Source organism: Hemiscyllium ocellatum, chromosome 1, assembly GCF_020745735.1.
Source record: "Hemiscyllium ocellatum isolate sHemOce1 chromosome 1, sHemOce1.pat.X.cur, whole genome shotgun sequence".
In the NCBI taxonomy this organism is placed as follows: Eukaryota; Metazoa; Chordata; class Chondrichthyes; order Orectolobiformes; family Hemiscylliidae; genus Hemiscyllium; species Hemiscyllium ocellatum.
The window spans coordinates 11,512,196-11,529,773 of NC_083401.1; the positions used below are offsets into that span (position 1 = coordinate 11,512,196).

At 45.3% G+C, this 17,578-nt stretch overlaps 1 protein-coding gene across 6 annotated transcripts in view; it reads left to right on the forward strand.

Moving 5' to 3' along the window:
• The window catches only part of dysf (dysferlin, limb girdle muscular dystrophy 2B (autosomal recessive)), a 440,247-nt gene that overhangs the window by 126,057 nt on the left and 296,612 nt on the right, over nucleotides 1–17,578 (forward strand). For all 6 annotated transcript variants that reach the window (XM_060835988.1, XM_060835909.1, XM_060836235.1 and 3 more), the window contains exon 4: nucleotides 11,976–12,081. In XM_060835988.1, the coding sequence (XP_060691971.1) occupies nucleotides 11,976–12,081 (106 nt within the window). The remainder of the gene's footprint in view (nucleotides 1–11,975; nucleotides 12,082–17,578) is intronic.

Here is a 17,578-nt window from a genome sequence, read left to right on the forward strand (position 1 = left end):
TTGGAACACTTTCCAGGCTGAGTTTTCCTCTTTTAAAAAAAAGGGAGCAGTGTGGAATGACCTGTTCCTACTTCTTCTGGCCGTTTGATCTAATCATAGCGTAACCAAACCAAATCTATCTATATATATACTTGGCTAGCTTTCCTGAAAATACATCCACCTCAAGCAGCTGCTGTTTATCACAACAGAGAAAATCCCAGGTCCTTTGCAAATGAGGAAGATCCCTGAGTCCATTTCGTTTAATCATTAGGCCCGTCAGGTCAGTTCTGCCACTCAATGTGATCATGATTGATCATCCATTTCAGTGACTGTTTTTCCCTTACGTAGTCCCCATTTCCTTTTGCATCATTAGAAATAGAGCAAAGAACAAAGGACATTACAGCACAGGAACAGACCCTTCGGCCCTCCAAGTCTGCGCCAATCTGGATCCTCTATCTAAACCTGTTGCCTGTTTTCTAACGATCCGTATCACTCTGCTTCCTGCCCAGTCATGGATCTGTCTAGATGCATCTTTAAATGACACTATCGTGCCAACCTGTACCATCTTCGCTGGTCACACATTCCAGGCACCCACCACCCTCTGTGGAAAGAACTTTCCATGCATATCTCCCCTAAACTTTCCCCCTCTCACCTTGAGCTCGTGACCCCTAGTAAATCTGTTAATCGGTAACTATTCCCACTGATTGAGTCACCACTGTTTCCTGGGGTAGGCAATTCGAAAGATTATTTATCTCATCGATAGTCACAGGTGAGTTGCCGGAAGACTGGAGGTTGGCTAACGTGCTGCCAATATTAAAGAAGGGTGGTAAAGACAAGCCAGGGAGCTATAGACCGGTGAGCCTGACCTCAGTGGTGGGTAAGTTGTTGGAGGGAATCCTGAGGGGGAGGATGTACATGTATTTGGAAAGGCAAGGACTGATTCAGGATAGTCATAATGGCTTTGTGGGTGGGAAATCATGTCTCACAAACTTGACTAAGTTTGTTGAAGAAGTAACAAAGATTATGGATGAGGGCAGAGCAGTAGATGTCATCTATATGGACTTCAGTAAGGCGTTCGACAAGGTTCCCCATGGGAGACTGATTAGGTTAGATCTCATGGAATACAGGGAGAACTAGCCATTTGGATACAGAGCTGGCTCAAAGGTAGAAGACAGAGGGTGGTGGTGGAGGGTTGTTTTTCAGACTGGAGGCCTGTGAACAGTGGAGTGCCACAAGGATCGGTGCTGGGTCCACTACTTTTCATCATTTACATAAATGATTTGGATGTGAGCATAAGAGGTATTGTTCATAAGTTTGCATATGTCACCAAAATTGGAGGTGTAGTGGACAGTGAAGAAGGTTAAGATTAGAGTGGTGTTGGATAAGCACAGCAGGTCACGCAGCATCCGAGAATCAGGAAAATCAATGTTTCAGGCAGGAACCCTTCATCAGGAATGAGGCAGGGAGCATCCAGGGTAGAGAGATAAATGGCGGGGGTGGGGCTGGGGAGAAGGTAGCAAAGAGTGCAATAGGTGAATGGGGCTGGGGATGGAGGTGATAGGTCAGAGGGGAGGGTGGAGTGGATCGGTGGAAAGGAAGATTGGCAGATGGACAGGTCATGAGGATGGTGTTGAGCTGGCAGGCTGGAACTGGGGTAAGGTGGGGGAGGGGAAATGAGGAAACTGGTGAAGTCCATATTGATGCCCTGGAGTTGAAGTGTTCCGAGGAGGAAGATGAGGTCTTGTTCCTCCAGGCATCAGGTGGTGAGGGAGTGGCAGTGGAGGAGGCCCAGGACCTGCATGCCCTTGGCAGAGTGGGAGGGGGTGTTGAAACATTACCTCAGATTACAATGAATTCTTGATCAGATGGGCCAATGGGCTGAGAAGTGGCAGGTGGAGTTTAATTTAGATAAATGCGAGGTGCTGTATTTTGGGAAAGCAAATCTTAGCAGGACTTATACACTTAATGGTATGGTCCTAGGGAATGTTGCTGAGAAAAGAGACCTTGGAGTGCAAGTTCATAGCTCCTTCAAAGTGGAGTTGCAGGTAGCTAAGATAGTGAAGAAGGCGTTTGGTATGCTTTCCTTTATTGATCAGAGTATTGAGTACAGGACTTGGGACGTCATGTTGCGGCTGTTGGTTAGGACATTGGTTAGGCGACATTTGGAATATTGCGTGCAATTCTGGTCTCCTTCCTATTGTAAGGATGTTGTGAAACTTGAAAGGGTTCAGAAAAGATTTACAAGGATGTTGCCAGGGTTGGAGGATGTGAGCCAGAGGGAAAGGTTGAATAGGCTGGGGCCCAGCCTAGAACCAGAGAGCACAATTTCAAAGTAAGTGGGAAGCCATGTAGGACTGTGATGAAGAGCATTTTTTTAAACTCAGAGTCACAGAGCTGTGCAGCACAGAAACAGACCCTTCAGTCCAGCTTGTCCAGGCTGACAAGATATCCTAAAATAATCTAATCCCATTTGCCAGCACTTGGCCCAGATCTCTCTAAACCTTTCCTGTTCACGTACCCTTCTTGATGCCTTTTAAATGTTGTAACTATACCAGCCTCCACCACTTCTTCTGGCAGCTCATTCCATACACGTACCACCCTCTGTGTGAAAACATCGCCCTTTACGTCCCTTTTATATCTTTCTCCTCTCACCCTAAATTCGTGCCCTCTAGTTCTGGACTCCCCACCCAGGGAAAAGACTTTGTCTATTTACCGTATCTATGCCCCTCATGATTTTATAAACCTTCATTAGGTCACCCCTCAGCCTCCGATGCTCCAGGGAAAACAGCCCCAGCCTGTTCAGCCCCTCCCTCCTGCTCAAATCCTCCAACCCTGGTAACATCCTTATAAATCTTTTCAGAACCCTTTCAAGTAAAGTGTTTTAAAAGAAAGGCATAAAAGCTTTCTCAAGTAGATAACACCAGACATATTGGAACCTCTGCCTTTTGAAAAAAAAGCAAGGACATAACCTTGTTAAAGGAGTAGCATTGTCACAAAACATAAGAGGCTAGAGAAATTCCATCAACAGTACCCCCCAGATTGAATGGGAAGACCATTGAACAAGTGCTCATGTCTTGCTTGAAGCCAACTCTACAACCATTCAAGCACATCCCCTGCAAAATTGATTTTAGAACATAGAACATTACAGCACAGTACAGGCCCTTCAGCCCTCGATGTTGCACCGACCTATGGAACCGATCTGAAGCCCATCTAACCTATGCTATTCCATTTTTATCCATCTGTTTATCCAATGACCATTTAACTGCCCTTAAAGTTGGCAAGTCTACTACTGTTGCAAGCAGGGCATTTCACGCCCCTACTACTCTCTGGTTAAAGAACCTACCTCTGACATCTGTCCTATATTTATCACCCCCTCAATTAAAAGCTATGTCCCCTTGTGCTAGTCATCATCATCTGAGGAAAATAGCTCTCATTGTCCACCCTATCTAACCCTCTGATTATCTTATATGTCTCAATTAAGTCACCTTTCAACCTTCTTCTCTCTAACGAAAACAGCCTCAAGTCCCATGTTCCTCATAAGACCTTCCAGGCAACATCCTAGCATATCTCCTCTGAAATTGCCCCTTTCCAAAGCTTCCACATCTTTCCATATTGCAGTGACCAGTATTGCAGTACTCCAAGTGCAGCTGCACCAGAGTTTTGTGCAGCTGCAGTGTGACCTTGTGGCTCTGAAACTCAATCTCTCTACCAATGAAACCTAACACACTTTATGCCTTCTTAACAACCCTATCAACCTGCATGCCAACTTTCAGTGATCAGTACATGGATACTGAGATCTCTCTGCTCATCTAAACTACCAAGATTCTTACCATTAGCCCAGTGTTAGATTTGGAGGTAGGTGAGCACTTTGGTGATAGTGACCACTATTCGGTTATGTTTACTTCAGCAATGGAAAGGGGCAGGTATAACGCAGGGCAAGAGGTATTGCTGGGGGAAAGGCAATTATGATGCGATTAGGCAAGGTTTAGGATGCATAGGATGGGGAAGGAAACTGCAGGGGATGGGCACAATTGAAATGTGAAGCTTGTTCAAGGAACAGCTACTACGGGTCCTTGATAGGCAGAGAGGAAGTTATCGAGCAAGGGAGCCATGGTTTACTAAAGAAGTTGAATTTGTTGTCGAGAGAAAGAAAGAGGTATATGTTAAGATGAGGCATGAAGGCTCAATTAGAGTGCTCGAGAATTACAAGTTAACCAGGAAGGACCGAAAGAAAGAACTAAGAGCCAGGAGGGGACATGAGAAGTTGTTAGCAGGTAGGATCAAGGAAAACCCTCAAGCTTTCTATAGTTATATCAGGAATAAATGAATGACTGTCTCTGTGCTGTAAGTCTCTATGACTCTAGCATTAAGGGTTTGATTCCTGTTGCTGCTGAGGTCACTATAAGAGTCCCACATTCTCACCTGAGGCATGGTGACCCTCAGGTTAAACTCATTACCAGTCATCTCTCTCCAATGAGAAAACACCTTGATGGTCTGATAGGACTAGAGTGACTTTACCACACTCTATAATACCATGTGTATTCTCATGTTACTGAGCACAACACTTAATGAATATTGTATAAAAGCACAGTATTTGTTACTTGTCCTAATGCTATTCTGGGCATAGATACAGACCCTTGGGTCCAACCAGTCCATGCTGACCATAATCCCAAACTAATCTAGTCCCACCTGCCTGCTCCTGGTCCGTATTCCTGCAAACCGGATTCCTGATGAAGAGCTTTTGCCCGAAACATCGATTTTCCTGCTGCTCAGATGCTGCCTGACCTGCTGTGCTTTTCCAGCACCACTCTAATTTTGATGCCCTCCAAACCTTTCCTATTCACGTATCCATCCAAATGTCTTTTAAACATTGTAATTGTACCCACATTCACCCCTTCCCCAGGAAGTTCATTCCACGGGCGAACCACTCTCTGTGTAAAAAATGTGCCTCTTATGTCTCTTTTGAATCTCTCTCCTCTCACCTTAAAAATGTGCCCCTAGTGTTGGAATTCTCCATCTTGGGGAAAAGGCCAATTCCCATTAACTCTATCTGTACCCCTCATTATTTTATAAACTTCCAGCAGGTCGCCTCACAACCTCCTACGCTCCCGTGAAAAATATTCCCAGCCTATCCAACCTTTCGTTTAATGTGCTACTGTCTATTGTATATAGGAACATGCAATGGGTCATTGTATAGTACATAGGAATTCTCCCACAGGTAACAGTCCTGTGGTGGCTGGTTCCTTTCACTGTGAGTCAGGTCTCTATAAATACTCTGGTTTATGTACAGCCCTTTCCTGGCAATCCAAGTGTGGCTGTGCTCTGCCAGCTGTTTGACAGCAGTAACCCACGGCATTTCCAGTAAATCAGGCTGAGTGCTCGCCGTCAGGAAATGACCCGACGACGGTTGCCAAGGAGTCTGGCCCTGATCCTGGCAAATAGCACAGAATGTGCACAGCCGAATTGATGGCTGCGATGTTTCCAAGTCCGCACTGTCAACACTCACATTAAGGATACACCTTAGACAGTGTGCTTAAGCAGTGGGCGTTTCCTGGGGTTATTTATAACTTCAGCAGGGTCACAGTTAGGTTGTGCAGGAAGGATTGTTGTCCTTGGCTGTCCCACACTTTGATGATACGGCCTATTCCCTGTGCCGTACATCCTCCTGTGACCACAGTTCGTGTCTTGGAGACCGCTGGGCACAGGGGGGGTCTCATAAGGTACTGGGAACTAGAAATTGCTGGAGAAACTCAGCAGGTCTGGCAGCATCTGTGGAGAGCAGCAGAGTTTATGTCTCAAGTTCCACAGACTCTCCGAAACAGTTTTACTCCTGAAAGAGAGTCACAATGGGCCCGAAATGCTAGTTCTGTTTCTGTCTCCACAGATCCTGCTGAGTTTTTTTTATTGATTTCAGATCGCCAGAATCCATTATTTGAGGAGGATTTAAACAGCAGGATTTACTTCCATTTCTCTCCTTGTCCACCGCCCCTCCGCCCCTCTGCCTCATCGTCAAGATATTATGACTTAAAGTATGAGATGGTGCAATGGACACATTGAAACTTTGACTAATTAAACAGCAAGCTCCTTCCAGCCATGACTAGCAATGCTACTGTGCTTTACGGAGAGCTGGCGCGAGTCTTGTATATTCATTCTCTTGCTGAACATTGGCCATTTGAGTTATCTGTTAAAAAGGAAATGGGAAAGGAAAACTGGACAGAATGATCATTCCATCAAAATCAAATTAAAGGGAGAGGCCACTTTGGATTTGGTACTGGGTAGAAGGTGGAACTCTCGTAGTGACCTCAGCAACAACAGGAATCAAACCTTAATGTTAGAGTCATAGAGTTTTACGATGCAGAGACAGGGTCTTTGGCCCAACCCGGTCCATCCCGACCAAAACGTCCATTGACGCTAATCCTGGCAAATAGCACGGAATGTGCACAGCCAAATAGACGGCTGCAATGCCCCATACCCTTCTGATCCTTTCCTATCCATGTATTTGTCCAAATGCCTTTTAAATGTTGTTAATGGACCTACACCAAGCACTTCTGTTGACAGTTCATTCCATATGCGTATCTCTGTAAAAAGGTTGACCCTCAGGTTCCCTTTTATTCTTTCCCCTTGAACCTTAAACTGATGCCCTCTAGTCCTCAATTCCCCAAACTTTTGGAAAAAGTCTTAGTGCTTTCACCTTATCCATGCCTCTCGTGATGTTATACACTTCGATAAGATCTCCCCCGCCTTAGTCCCTTATGCTCTAAAGGAAAAAGTCCTAGCCTGTCCAACCTCTCCCTATAACTCAGGCTGCTGAGTCCTGGCAACATCCTTGTAAATTTCTTCTGCACTGTTTCTAGTTTAATAACATCCTTAGTAACAGCAAGGTGACCAAAACTGAACACAATACTCCAAGTGCAGCCTCACCAATGTCCTTCACAACTGCAACATAACTTCCCAGTTTCTATACTCAATGCCCTGACTGATGCAGGCCGGTGTGCCAAAAACCTTCTTCACTGCCCCGTCTACCTGTGACTCCACTTTCAGAGAACCGTGCACTAGAACAAAGAACAAAGAAAGTTTACAGACTAGGAACAGGCCCTTTAGCCCTCCAAGCCTGAGCTGATCCAAATCCACAGTCTAAACCTATCACCCAATTCCTAAGAATCTGTATCCCTCTGCTACCCACCTTCAGTCCAGATGCATCTTAAATGAATCTACCGTGCCTGCTTCTACTACCTCGGCTGGCAACACGTTCCAAAAGCTCACCCCCTCTGTGAAGTACTTACCCGTGTATCCCCCTTAAACTTTCCACCTCTCACCTTGAAATCGTGGCCTCTCATTATTGAATCCTTCACCCTGGGAAAAAGCTTGTCTCTATCCAACCTGTCTATACCCTTTATGATTTTGTAAACCTCAATCAGGTCTCCCCTCAATCTCTTTTTTCTAGTGTAAATAAACCTAACCTACTCAACCTCTCTTCATAGCTAGCACCTTCCATACCAGGCAACATCCTCGTAAGCCTTTTCTGCATCCTCTCCAAAGAGTCCACATCCTTTTGGTAATGTGGCGACCAGAACTGTACACAGTATTATAAATGCAGAGGAACCAACATCGTGTATAATTTTAAAATGACTTGCCAGCTCTTATACTCAATACCCCATCCAATGAAGGCAAACATACTATATGCCTTCTTGACCACTCTAACCACCTGTGCAGCAACCTTCAGGGTACAATGGACCTGCATTCCCAGATCTCTCTGCCCATCAACTTTTCCCAACATTCACAGTAAAGTTCACTCTAGAATTAGACTTCCCAAAATGCATCACCTCACATTTGCCTGGATTGAACTCCATCTGCCACTTCTCCACCCAACTCTATCTATATTCCTCTATATTCTTTGACAGTCCCTTATGCTTTCTGCTACTCCTCCGATCTTCATGTCATCTGCAAACTTGCTGATCATACCAACAGTGCCCTGTGTGGGTTTCCTCCGGGTGCTCCGGTTTCCTCCCACAGTCCAAAGATGTGCGGGTCAGGTGAATTGGCCATGCTAAATTGCCCGTAGTGTTAGGTAAGGGGTAATGTAGGGGTATGGGTGGGTTTCGCTTCGGCGGGTCGGTGTGGACTTGTTGGGCCGAAGGGCCTGTTTCCACACTGTAAGTCTAATCTAATCTAATCTAATCTAATCTTCCAGATCATTTATATATATTACAAACAACAGTGGTCCCAGCACTGACCCCTGTGGAACCCCACTGGTCACCTTTCTCCATTTTGAGAAACCCCTTTCAACTACTACTCTCTGTCTCCTGTTGCTCAACCAGTTCTTTATCCACCTAGCTAGAACATCCTTCACACCATGTGACTTCACTTTCCCCATTAGTCTACCATGGGGAACCTTATCAAATGCCTGACTAAAGTCCACGTATATGACATCAACAGCCCTTCCTTCGTCTATCAACTTGGTCACTTCCTCAAAGAACTCTATTACGTTAGTAAGGCATGATCTCCCCCGCACTAAACCATGTTACCTGTCAATGATAAGCCCATTCTTCTCCAAATATAAACAGATTTTATCCCTCAGAACCTTTCCCGCCCATGCCTATCCTGCACTATCTTTAACATACATTTGAAAGCCTCCCACATATCAAATGTGGACTTCCCTTCAGATAGCTGCTCCCAAACCAAGATCCCTCTGTTCCACTACACTCCTTAAGGCCCTACCATTCACCATGAAGCTCTTACCTTGACTTGACTTTCCAAAATGCAAGACCTGACACCCATCTATATTAAACTCCATTTGCCATTTCTCGGCCCACTTCCCCGGCTGATCAAGGTCCTGCTGCAACTTCTGACGACTTTCCTCACTGTCCATGATACCATCTACTTTAGTGTCATCAGCCAACTTACTAATCATTGCGTGTACATTCACATTCAAATCATGAATATAGCTATCAAACAGCAATGGGCCCAGCACTGATCCTATTGTCATCACTCAGTGTCACTAACCAGCTGTCCAGCCAAATGAGTTAACCACCTTTGCTCTTATAGGATTCACACATCAACAGTGTCTTTTTATAGACATCTTTGAATCAACAGTTTAAGTAATGTAAGGTGGGACTTGAACTGGGTGTACCTGACTCAAAGGTAGGGACACTATCACTGAAGAAGGGCTCATGCCCGAAACGTCGATTCTCCTGCTCCTTGGATGCTGCCTGACCTGCTGCGCTTTTCCAGCAACACATATTTCAATCCCCTCCACAACAGTGTGTTATTATATACTGTCCAGGAACATTATTCCCAGTCACACTCAATCTGTGGAGGTGTATGTTGTACACAATAACAAATGCTCAATTATCTTACAATACAGAGGGACATTGTACCCAGTAGCACACAGTGAATTATTGTCAATGTTGTTTTGGTTTTTACGTGGTATGGACATGATTGGCTGGGTGAGCAATTTTTGCTGATTCCCTAGGTGCCCCCCTTTGAGAAGGTAGAGGTCACCTGCCTTCTTAAACTGCTGCATTTCACCTGCTGTCGATTGACCCGTTAGGGAGGGAATTCCAGGGATTTGACCCAGTGACAGTGAAGGAGCAGCAAAATGTTTCCAAGTCAGGATGGTGAGTGGTTTACAGGGGAACTTGTCGATGGCAGGGTTCCCATGTAACTGCTGCTCTTGAGTTTAGATGGCATTGAAGGAGCCTTAGTGAATTTCTGCAGAGCAGCTTGTAGATGGTACAAGCTGCTGCTGCTACTGAGCACAGTTAGTGGAGGGAGTGGGTGTTGAAGGGAGTGCCAAGCAAGTAACTGCTCTGCCTTGGATTCTGTCGCGTTCCTGAGCTGCACTCACCCAGTTAAGTGGGAGGAATATCAGAATAGGAGCAGGCCTTCCAGCCCCTTGAGCATACTCTGTCACTCTAGATCACAGCTGATCATTGAGCTCGTTTCCCACACTATTCTACATCTCTCAATTGCATTTGTAACAAGAAATCTAGTCATCTCTGACTTTAAATTAGTTAATGACTGAGTTTCCACAGCCTTCTGGAGTAGAGAGTTCTAATGATTCACCACCATCTGGATGAAGAATGTTCCAACTCGTTTCACTCCTGAATGGATTGTCTTCTATTCTGAAATGGTATTCCTTAGATCTCAAGTCCATAGCCAGAGAACACTTCTGCATCTCTGCTGACCCTCAAGATTTTCTTGGAGATATCCTTCTGAACTCCTGACAAGCCAGGCCCTGGACCCTTCAAAATTAAAATCAATCCTTGATTATCCTAAATTGAAAGCATGCTCATGCCTGCAATGTTTACACTCTGTCATAATCCTCAAGCCATGGTAATCTTCCATTCACATTTTAGGAGTTTGTTCTCTCGCACATATTGGATTAAGTCACTACTCCAGAAATGACTTTCTGAATTTGTTCTTAAACCCTTTACAAAGTAGGCAGCACCCATATGCCACTAGCTTGAAATCCAAATTCTGAAATGACATGAGCATCTATAAATCATATATCTTTCAACATGTATTGAAACATTCTGTGTTACCGAGTGCAATATGCATGTTTGAATGTTAAAGGTAAACCATAGAATCCCTACAATGTGGAAGCAGGCCATTCAGCCCATCAAGTCCACATTGACCCTCCACAGAGCAGCACATGCAGAACCAACTGCTACCCTATCCCTACAATCTTGGAGATAGTGTATGACCCAAAAGGAAAAAGAAAACCCCAGACCAAGTTATCTTAATTTAGAATACTGTTTGAAATATTTTTCTATTTCCAAGTCAGGATGGTGAGTGGTTGAGAGGGGAATTGTCGATGGCAGCATTCCCATTATCCACTGCCCTTGCGGCCTCGGTGGTGTCAAAGGAGCAGTGGAGATTGAAACGCCTTCAGGCTCGGGATTGAGAAGCACAGTAATCTTTTTGTTTTTAATTCACTTACGGGCCGTGGGTGGCACTGGCTGGGCCAGCATTTATTGCTCATCCCTTGTTGCTCTTGAGAAGGTGGTGGTAAACTGCCTTCTTGAACTACTGCTTCGAAATGTCTTCCTAAAAAAGGAGCTGAGGGAATTATTACCCCGGTATAAATATTCAGCAAATGAAATTCCAGATCCAGGCGTGTTGGTTGCAAACCTGCAGAGCTCTAAACGACTGAGAAAGTTTAAACTCTCAGTTTCTTGAGCATCGCTGGAAGGACACTTCTTAGTTCCTAATAAGAACTGGGGAGGAGCAGTCAAGTCAAACTGAAAGATAACTTCAGTGTCTTTGGATTGCTGTGAAATAATGACATTGACGATGAGATGAGATTTAGTTTTTGCCGTATGTTTTAAACCCATGTTCCATATTTTGATATTTTGGTTCATGTTTTTTCTCTCCCTAATATGGAATAAAATTTTGTTTCATTGTTATATCTGCAACCTATGGTGCGGCAAATGATCACCGTGTTGAAGTTAGAAAAATGTGTATGATCGAAGAGCCAGATTTAATGCTGGGGTCTCACTTGCCCAGCGGTAACATCAGCTGGGGGAGGGGGTCACAACAAGATGTTTCCAGAGATCGTTCACCCACTAGGGGACAGATTCAGTGACCTGTGAGCATGACACCCCAACGCAATAAGTGTAGATGTTAAATCGAGGTTTGACTGCGCCCGGTCTCCCACAGGGGATGAAGCAGAGCTTGAAGTAGACATGGGAATCTCTCCCATGGTATCCTGACCAATACGGACCCCCTACCTGATATCACTATAACATATTCATTGATCATTAAACATTGTTATTTGTGCAAACTTGCTATGAATAAACTAGCTTCTGTTTTGGAAGAAATCAGAAAGGTGTGATTAAAATGCAAAATCTGCTTTGAAACATGGATGTAATTTCCAGGCTCAGTTTAAGCAGCTCCTGTTGGTTTCACCAGCGGTAAACGGGCGTTGGTGAGCGTGAATTCGAATTCCGGATCACACAGTTGACTCATTTCTTATCCCTTTTCTTAATTCACAGGTTTCTGGGGGAGGTGCGAGCCCCCCTCAGAGATGTCCTCAGCACCCCGAACCTCATGGCCAACTACAGTCTGGCTTTACTGGACACAAAGAAACAGAACTCTGGGGTAAGAGAGTCACCACTTTTCAGCTTACACTGTACTGTCTCCCCCAATACCCTGTGTTACTGACTGTATCTGTATTGATGTTAATCCAGCTCCCTCACACTGTCACTCAGTAACCCCTCTCCCTCCCAGCACCCTGTGTTACTGACTGTATCTGTACTGATGTTAATCCAGCTCCCTCACACTGTCACTCAGTAACCCCTCTCTCCCCCAGCACCCTGTGTTATTGTCTATATCTGTACTGATGTTAATCCAGCTCCCTCACACTATCACTCAGTAACCCCTCTCCCCCAGTGCCGTGTGTTACTGACTGTATCTGTACTGATGTTAATCCAGCTCCCTCACACTGTCACTCAGTAACCCCTCTCCCCCAGTGCCTTGTGTTACTGACTGTATCTCTACTGAGACCTCTTACGTTGTCACTCAGGAATCAGGAAATGTGGTGCTGGGAAAACGCAGCCGGTTAAACAGCATACGAGCAGCAAAAGTGAGGACTGCAGATGCTGGACACCAGAGTTTAGATCAGAGTGGTGCTGGAAAAGCACAGCAGGTCAGGCAGCATCTGAGGAGCAAGAAAATCAACGTTTCAGGCAAAAGCCCTTCCTGATGAAGGTCTTTTGCCCGAAACATTGATTTTCCTGCTCCTCGGATGCTGCCTGACCTGCAGTGCTTTTCCAGCACCACTCTGATCTAAACATATGAGGAGCAGGAGAGTTGACATTTTGGGCATAAGCCCTCAATCAGGAACTGAAATGTCAATTCTCCTGCTCCTCTGACGCTGGCTGACCTGCTGTGCTTTTGCAGTGCCACACTTTTCGACTCTGACCTCCATCATCTGCAGTGCTGACTTTCTCCTTGTCACTCAGTGTCCCTCAGTGTGTCCCTCAACGCTCTATTACCGATTGTTACTGACATTAATGCAGCCTATTGTCAACGTTTGGATGACATACAGATGGAGACCATGTTATCTCACGTTTTAACTGAACATTAATGCCGTAAAACAGCTGAAGTGTGCCACCAAAACGCTATTGAGTATCATTAGAATGTTGTTATTTCAAGGATTCCCCTCTCAGCTGAGGTAGGTTTTGGGGAGCATCTGAAGTTGGGGAGTTTTGGAGAGTAAGAGAGGATCATGAAGGGAACTGCAATGTTTAGAAACCTGGACTGAAGACACAGATCCCAGTGTTGGAGCCTTGAGGTTGCTGAGGAGGACAGTTTGCAGGAGAATAGGTACCTGGGAGTGTTCTCTGAGTCTTTCCTTCGGTGACCTTATTTGATTTTGTGAGTTTCCAATTTATTTCCATACCTCAGTTATAATGTCAAAGGAGCACTGCCCAGTTTGATTTAGTGAAATATTAAATTGGGCCTTGTGGCTTTAACAGGCCCAACGCAGCTTGGTGCTGGAGTGGGTGTAGTGTGGGAGTGAGGGGGAAGGGGTGGTGGGTTCAGATGCTGGGTTCGATCTCCCCCAGCTGGCTCCCAATTGCGAGTGTGGAATCAGTGATTCAGCAAGAGCAGAAAGCAGCAGCGCTGTGAGTCAGGGGACTGGAATGCCTGTAAAATCCGAGGCTGCAAGAACACAGACCAAGGACATGCCTGGTCAGCAAGAACACATTCCAGGAGGAATGAAACAACTGCCGAGTGAAACCACTGGAGAGGAAGGAAGTATCCAGGGAGGGGAAACAAAAAAATCCACTCAGAATCGGGAGATAGGAATCGTAGAATCCTGATAGCATGGAAGCAGGCCATTCGGCCCATCGAGTCGAGACTGACTCTCCGAAGAGCATCACACCCAAACACCCACTTGCCTACCCTATCACTGTAACCCTTGGCTAATCCACCTCGTCTGCACACTATGGCCAATTTAGCCCAGTCAATCTACCTGTCCTGCACCTGTTTGAATGATGGGAGGAAACCCATGCAGGCATAGAACATAGAACAGTACAGCACAGTAGAGGCCCTTTGGCCCACAATGTTGTGCCGGCCTTTTATCCTACTCCAAGATCAGACTAACCTACATACCCTTCATTGTACTATCTTCCATGTGTCTGTCCAAGAATCAGTTAAATGTCCCTAATATCTTGACTCTACTGCCACTGCTGGCAGTGCAGTCCATGCACCTACACCTCTCTGTGTAAAGAACCTACCTCTGCCATCTCCCCTAAACCTTCCTCCAATCACCTTAAAATTATGCTCTCTATTGATAGCCATTTCCTACGTGGGAAAAAGTCTCTGACTATCCACTCTATCTATGCCTCTCATCATCTTGTCTCTCTCTATCAAGTCACCTTTCACCCTTCTTCACTCCAATGAGAAAAGCCCGAGCTCCCTCAACCTTTCTTCATAAGACATGCCCTCCAGTCCAGGCAGCAACGTGGTAAATCTCCTCTGCACTCTTTCTAAAGCTTCCACATCCTTCCTATAATGAGGCAACCAGAACTGAACACAATATTCCAAATGTGGTCTAACCAGGACTTTATACAGCTGCAGCATAACCTCATGGCTCTAAAACTCAGTCCCCCTGCTCATGAAAGCCAACTCACCATTTGGCTTCTGAACAAACCTGGGAGGCAACTTTGAGGGATCTATGGATGTGGACCCCAAGATCCCTCGGATTCACCACACTGCTAAGAATCCTGCCTTTAACCTTGTAACCTGCATTCAAATTCGACCTTCCAAAATGAATCACTTTGCACTTATCCAGGTTGAACTCCATCTGCCACTTCTCAGCCCAGTTCTGCATCCTATCAATGTCCTGTTGCAACCTACAACAGCTCTCCACACTACCCACAGATCCACCAACCTTCGTGTCATTGGCAACCTATTAACCCACCCTTCCACTTCCTCATCCAAACCATTTATAAAAATCACAAACAGCAGAAGTCCCAGAACCAATCCCTGTGGAACACCAGGCTAAATACTTTCCATCTACTACCATCCTCTGTCTTCTATGGGCCAGCCAATTCTGTATCCAGACAACCAGACTTTCCTGTATCCCTTCCCTCCTTACTTTCTGAATGAGCCTATCATGGGGAACCTGATCAAATGCCTTGCTAAAATCCATATACACCACATCCACTGCTCTTCATCAATGTATTTTGTCACATGCTCAAAATATTCAATAAGGCTTGTGAGGCATGACCTACCCCTCACAAAGCCATGCTGACTATCTCTAATCAAGCTATGGTTTTCCAAGTTATCATAAATCCTGTCTCTCAGAAATCTCCAATTATTTGCCCACCACTGACTGGTCTATAATTCCCAGGATTATCCCTATTCCCTTTCTTGCTCAAAAGAACATCATTTGCTACCCTCCAATCATCTGGTACTATTCCAGTGGACAGTGAGGATGCAAAGATCTTTGTCAAAGGTGCAGCAATCTCTTCCCTTGCTTCCTGCAGAAACCTCAAGTATATCCCGTCTGGCCCAGGGGATTGATCTGTCCTTATGTTTTTCAAAATTTTCAGCACATCCTCCTTCTTAACTCAACTTGTTTGAGTATATCAGTCTGTTTCACGCTGTCCTCAGAAACATCAAGATCCCTCTTATTAGTGAATACTGAAACAAAGTATTCATTAAGACCCTCCCCTACTTTCTCTGACTCCAGGCGCAAGTTCCCTCCACCATCCCTGATCGGCCCCACCCTCACTCTGGCTATTCTCTTGTTCCTTATGTAGAGCGCCTTATGGTTTTCCTTAATTCTACTTGCTAATGCTTTTTCAAGCCCCTTTCCAGCTCTCCTAAGTCCATTCTTCAGTTCCTTCCTGACTACCTTGTAACCCACTAAAGCCCTGACTGATCACAGGGAAAATGTGCAAACTCCACATAGGCAGCTATCCAAGGCTGGAATCGAACCTGGGTCCCTAGTGCTAACCACTGAGCCACACTGCAGCAAGAAGCAAGATTGCTGACTTACAAGGCCCCAGATGGAGAGAATGAAACAGACAGTACTGAGAGACTTCCTTTCTGATTTCTTCAAAGAATCATGGAATGTTTCAGCACAGAGGGAGACCATTCGGCCAATGCTAGCTATGCTGGCTCTTTGGTACAACATCTCTTCTCCTTCCATGTGGCCTTGCATGTGCTTCCTTTTCCCTTTGATTCTGCTTCCTGTTCCCTCTCAGGCAGCACGTTCCTGACCACAGTGACACACTGGGTAAAAAAAGTGTTTCTGGGTCTATTGCCGATTACCTTATACCTGTGGTACTTTTAGTGGCTACACTTTCTGCAACTGGAAATGTTTTCCCCTCATCCATCCTATCAACGATAAACAACTTCAATGCAAGCTCCTCCCTCTGGCTAAGGAAACTAACCCCAGCTTCTCCAGTCTATCTATAACAATCTGCAGAGGAATCTTCATTATCCGAACGACATGGGCGGGGAGTATTTTGTTCAGATAATCGAACGTTTGGATAATCGAACGCCAATAACGTAGTTAAGCCAATTCAGATAATCGAATGCTGGATAATTGAGGTTTCTCTGTATAACTAGTATCCTTCTATCTTCTAAGATGCTTCTATCTCATTGCCTCCTCACCTTCTCCAGAACTTGACACTCATCCTAAAGTCCAGTACCAAGATACAATACTCCAACTGAGGCCAAATCAATGTCTTGTAAAGGTTTCACATATCTTCCATGTTTTTGTGTTCTGTGTCTCTATCAATAAAGTTAAACATTCCCATATATGGTCATATAAAGATCTCCACTGTTCACCTATAGCTACAACATTAGCACCTAACTCTCCACAGGGAACATTGTCCAGGTATATCCTGTACACAAAAAGCAGGGGAAATCCAACCTGGCCAATTACCGCCCCATCAGTCTACTCTCCATCATCAGTAAAGTGATGGAAGGTGTCATCAACAGTGCTATCAAGCAGCACCTGCTCAGCAATAACCTGCTCAGTGACGCCCAGTTTGGGTCCCACCAGGGTAACTCTGATCCTGACCTCATTACAGCCTTGGGTCAAACATGGACAAAAGAGCTGGATTCCAGAGGGGAGGGGAGAGTGTGGCATTAAGGAGCCCTGGCAAAACTGGAATCAATGGGTATCAGGGGCAATCTCTCCACTAGTTGGAGTCCTACCTGGCACAGAGGAAGATGGCTGTGATTATTGGAGGGTCAGTCATCTCAGTTCCAGGATATCTCTGCAGAAGTCCCTCAGGGTAGTGTCCTAGGCCTAACCATCTTCAGCTGCTTCATCAATGACCTTCCCTCCATCATAAGGTCAGAAGTGGGGATGTTCACCGATGTTGCACAATGTTCAGCACTATTCGTGACTCCTCAGATGCTGAAGCAGTCCGTGTTCAAATGCAGCAAGATCTGAACAATATCCAGGCTTGGGCTGACAAGCGATAGGTAATGTTCACACCACTGGCAATGACCACACCCCACTCTGGGACAATCTAACCATCAACCTTTGACATTCAAAGGCATGACCACTGCTGAAGCAGTTCAGGAAGGCAGCAATGCTGACATCCCATTCATAGACAAGAGAGTG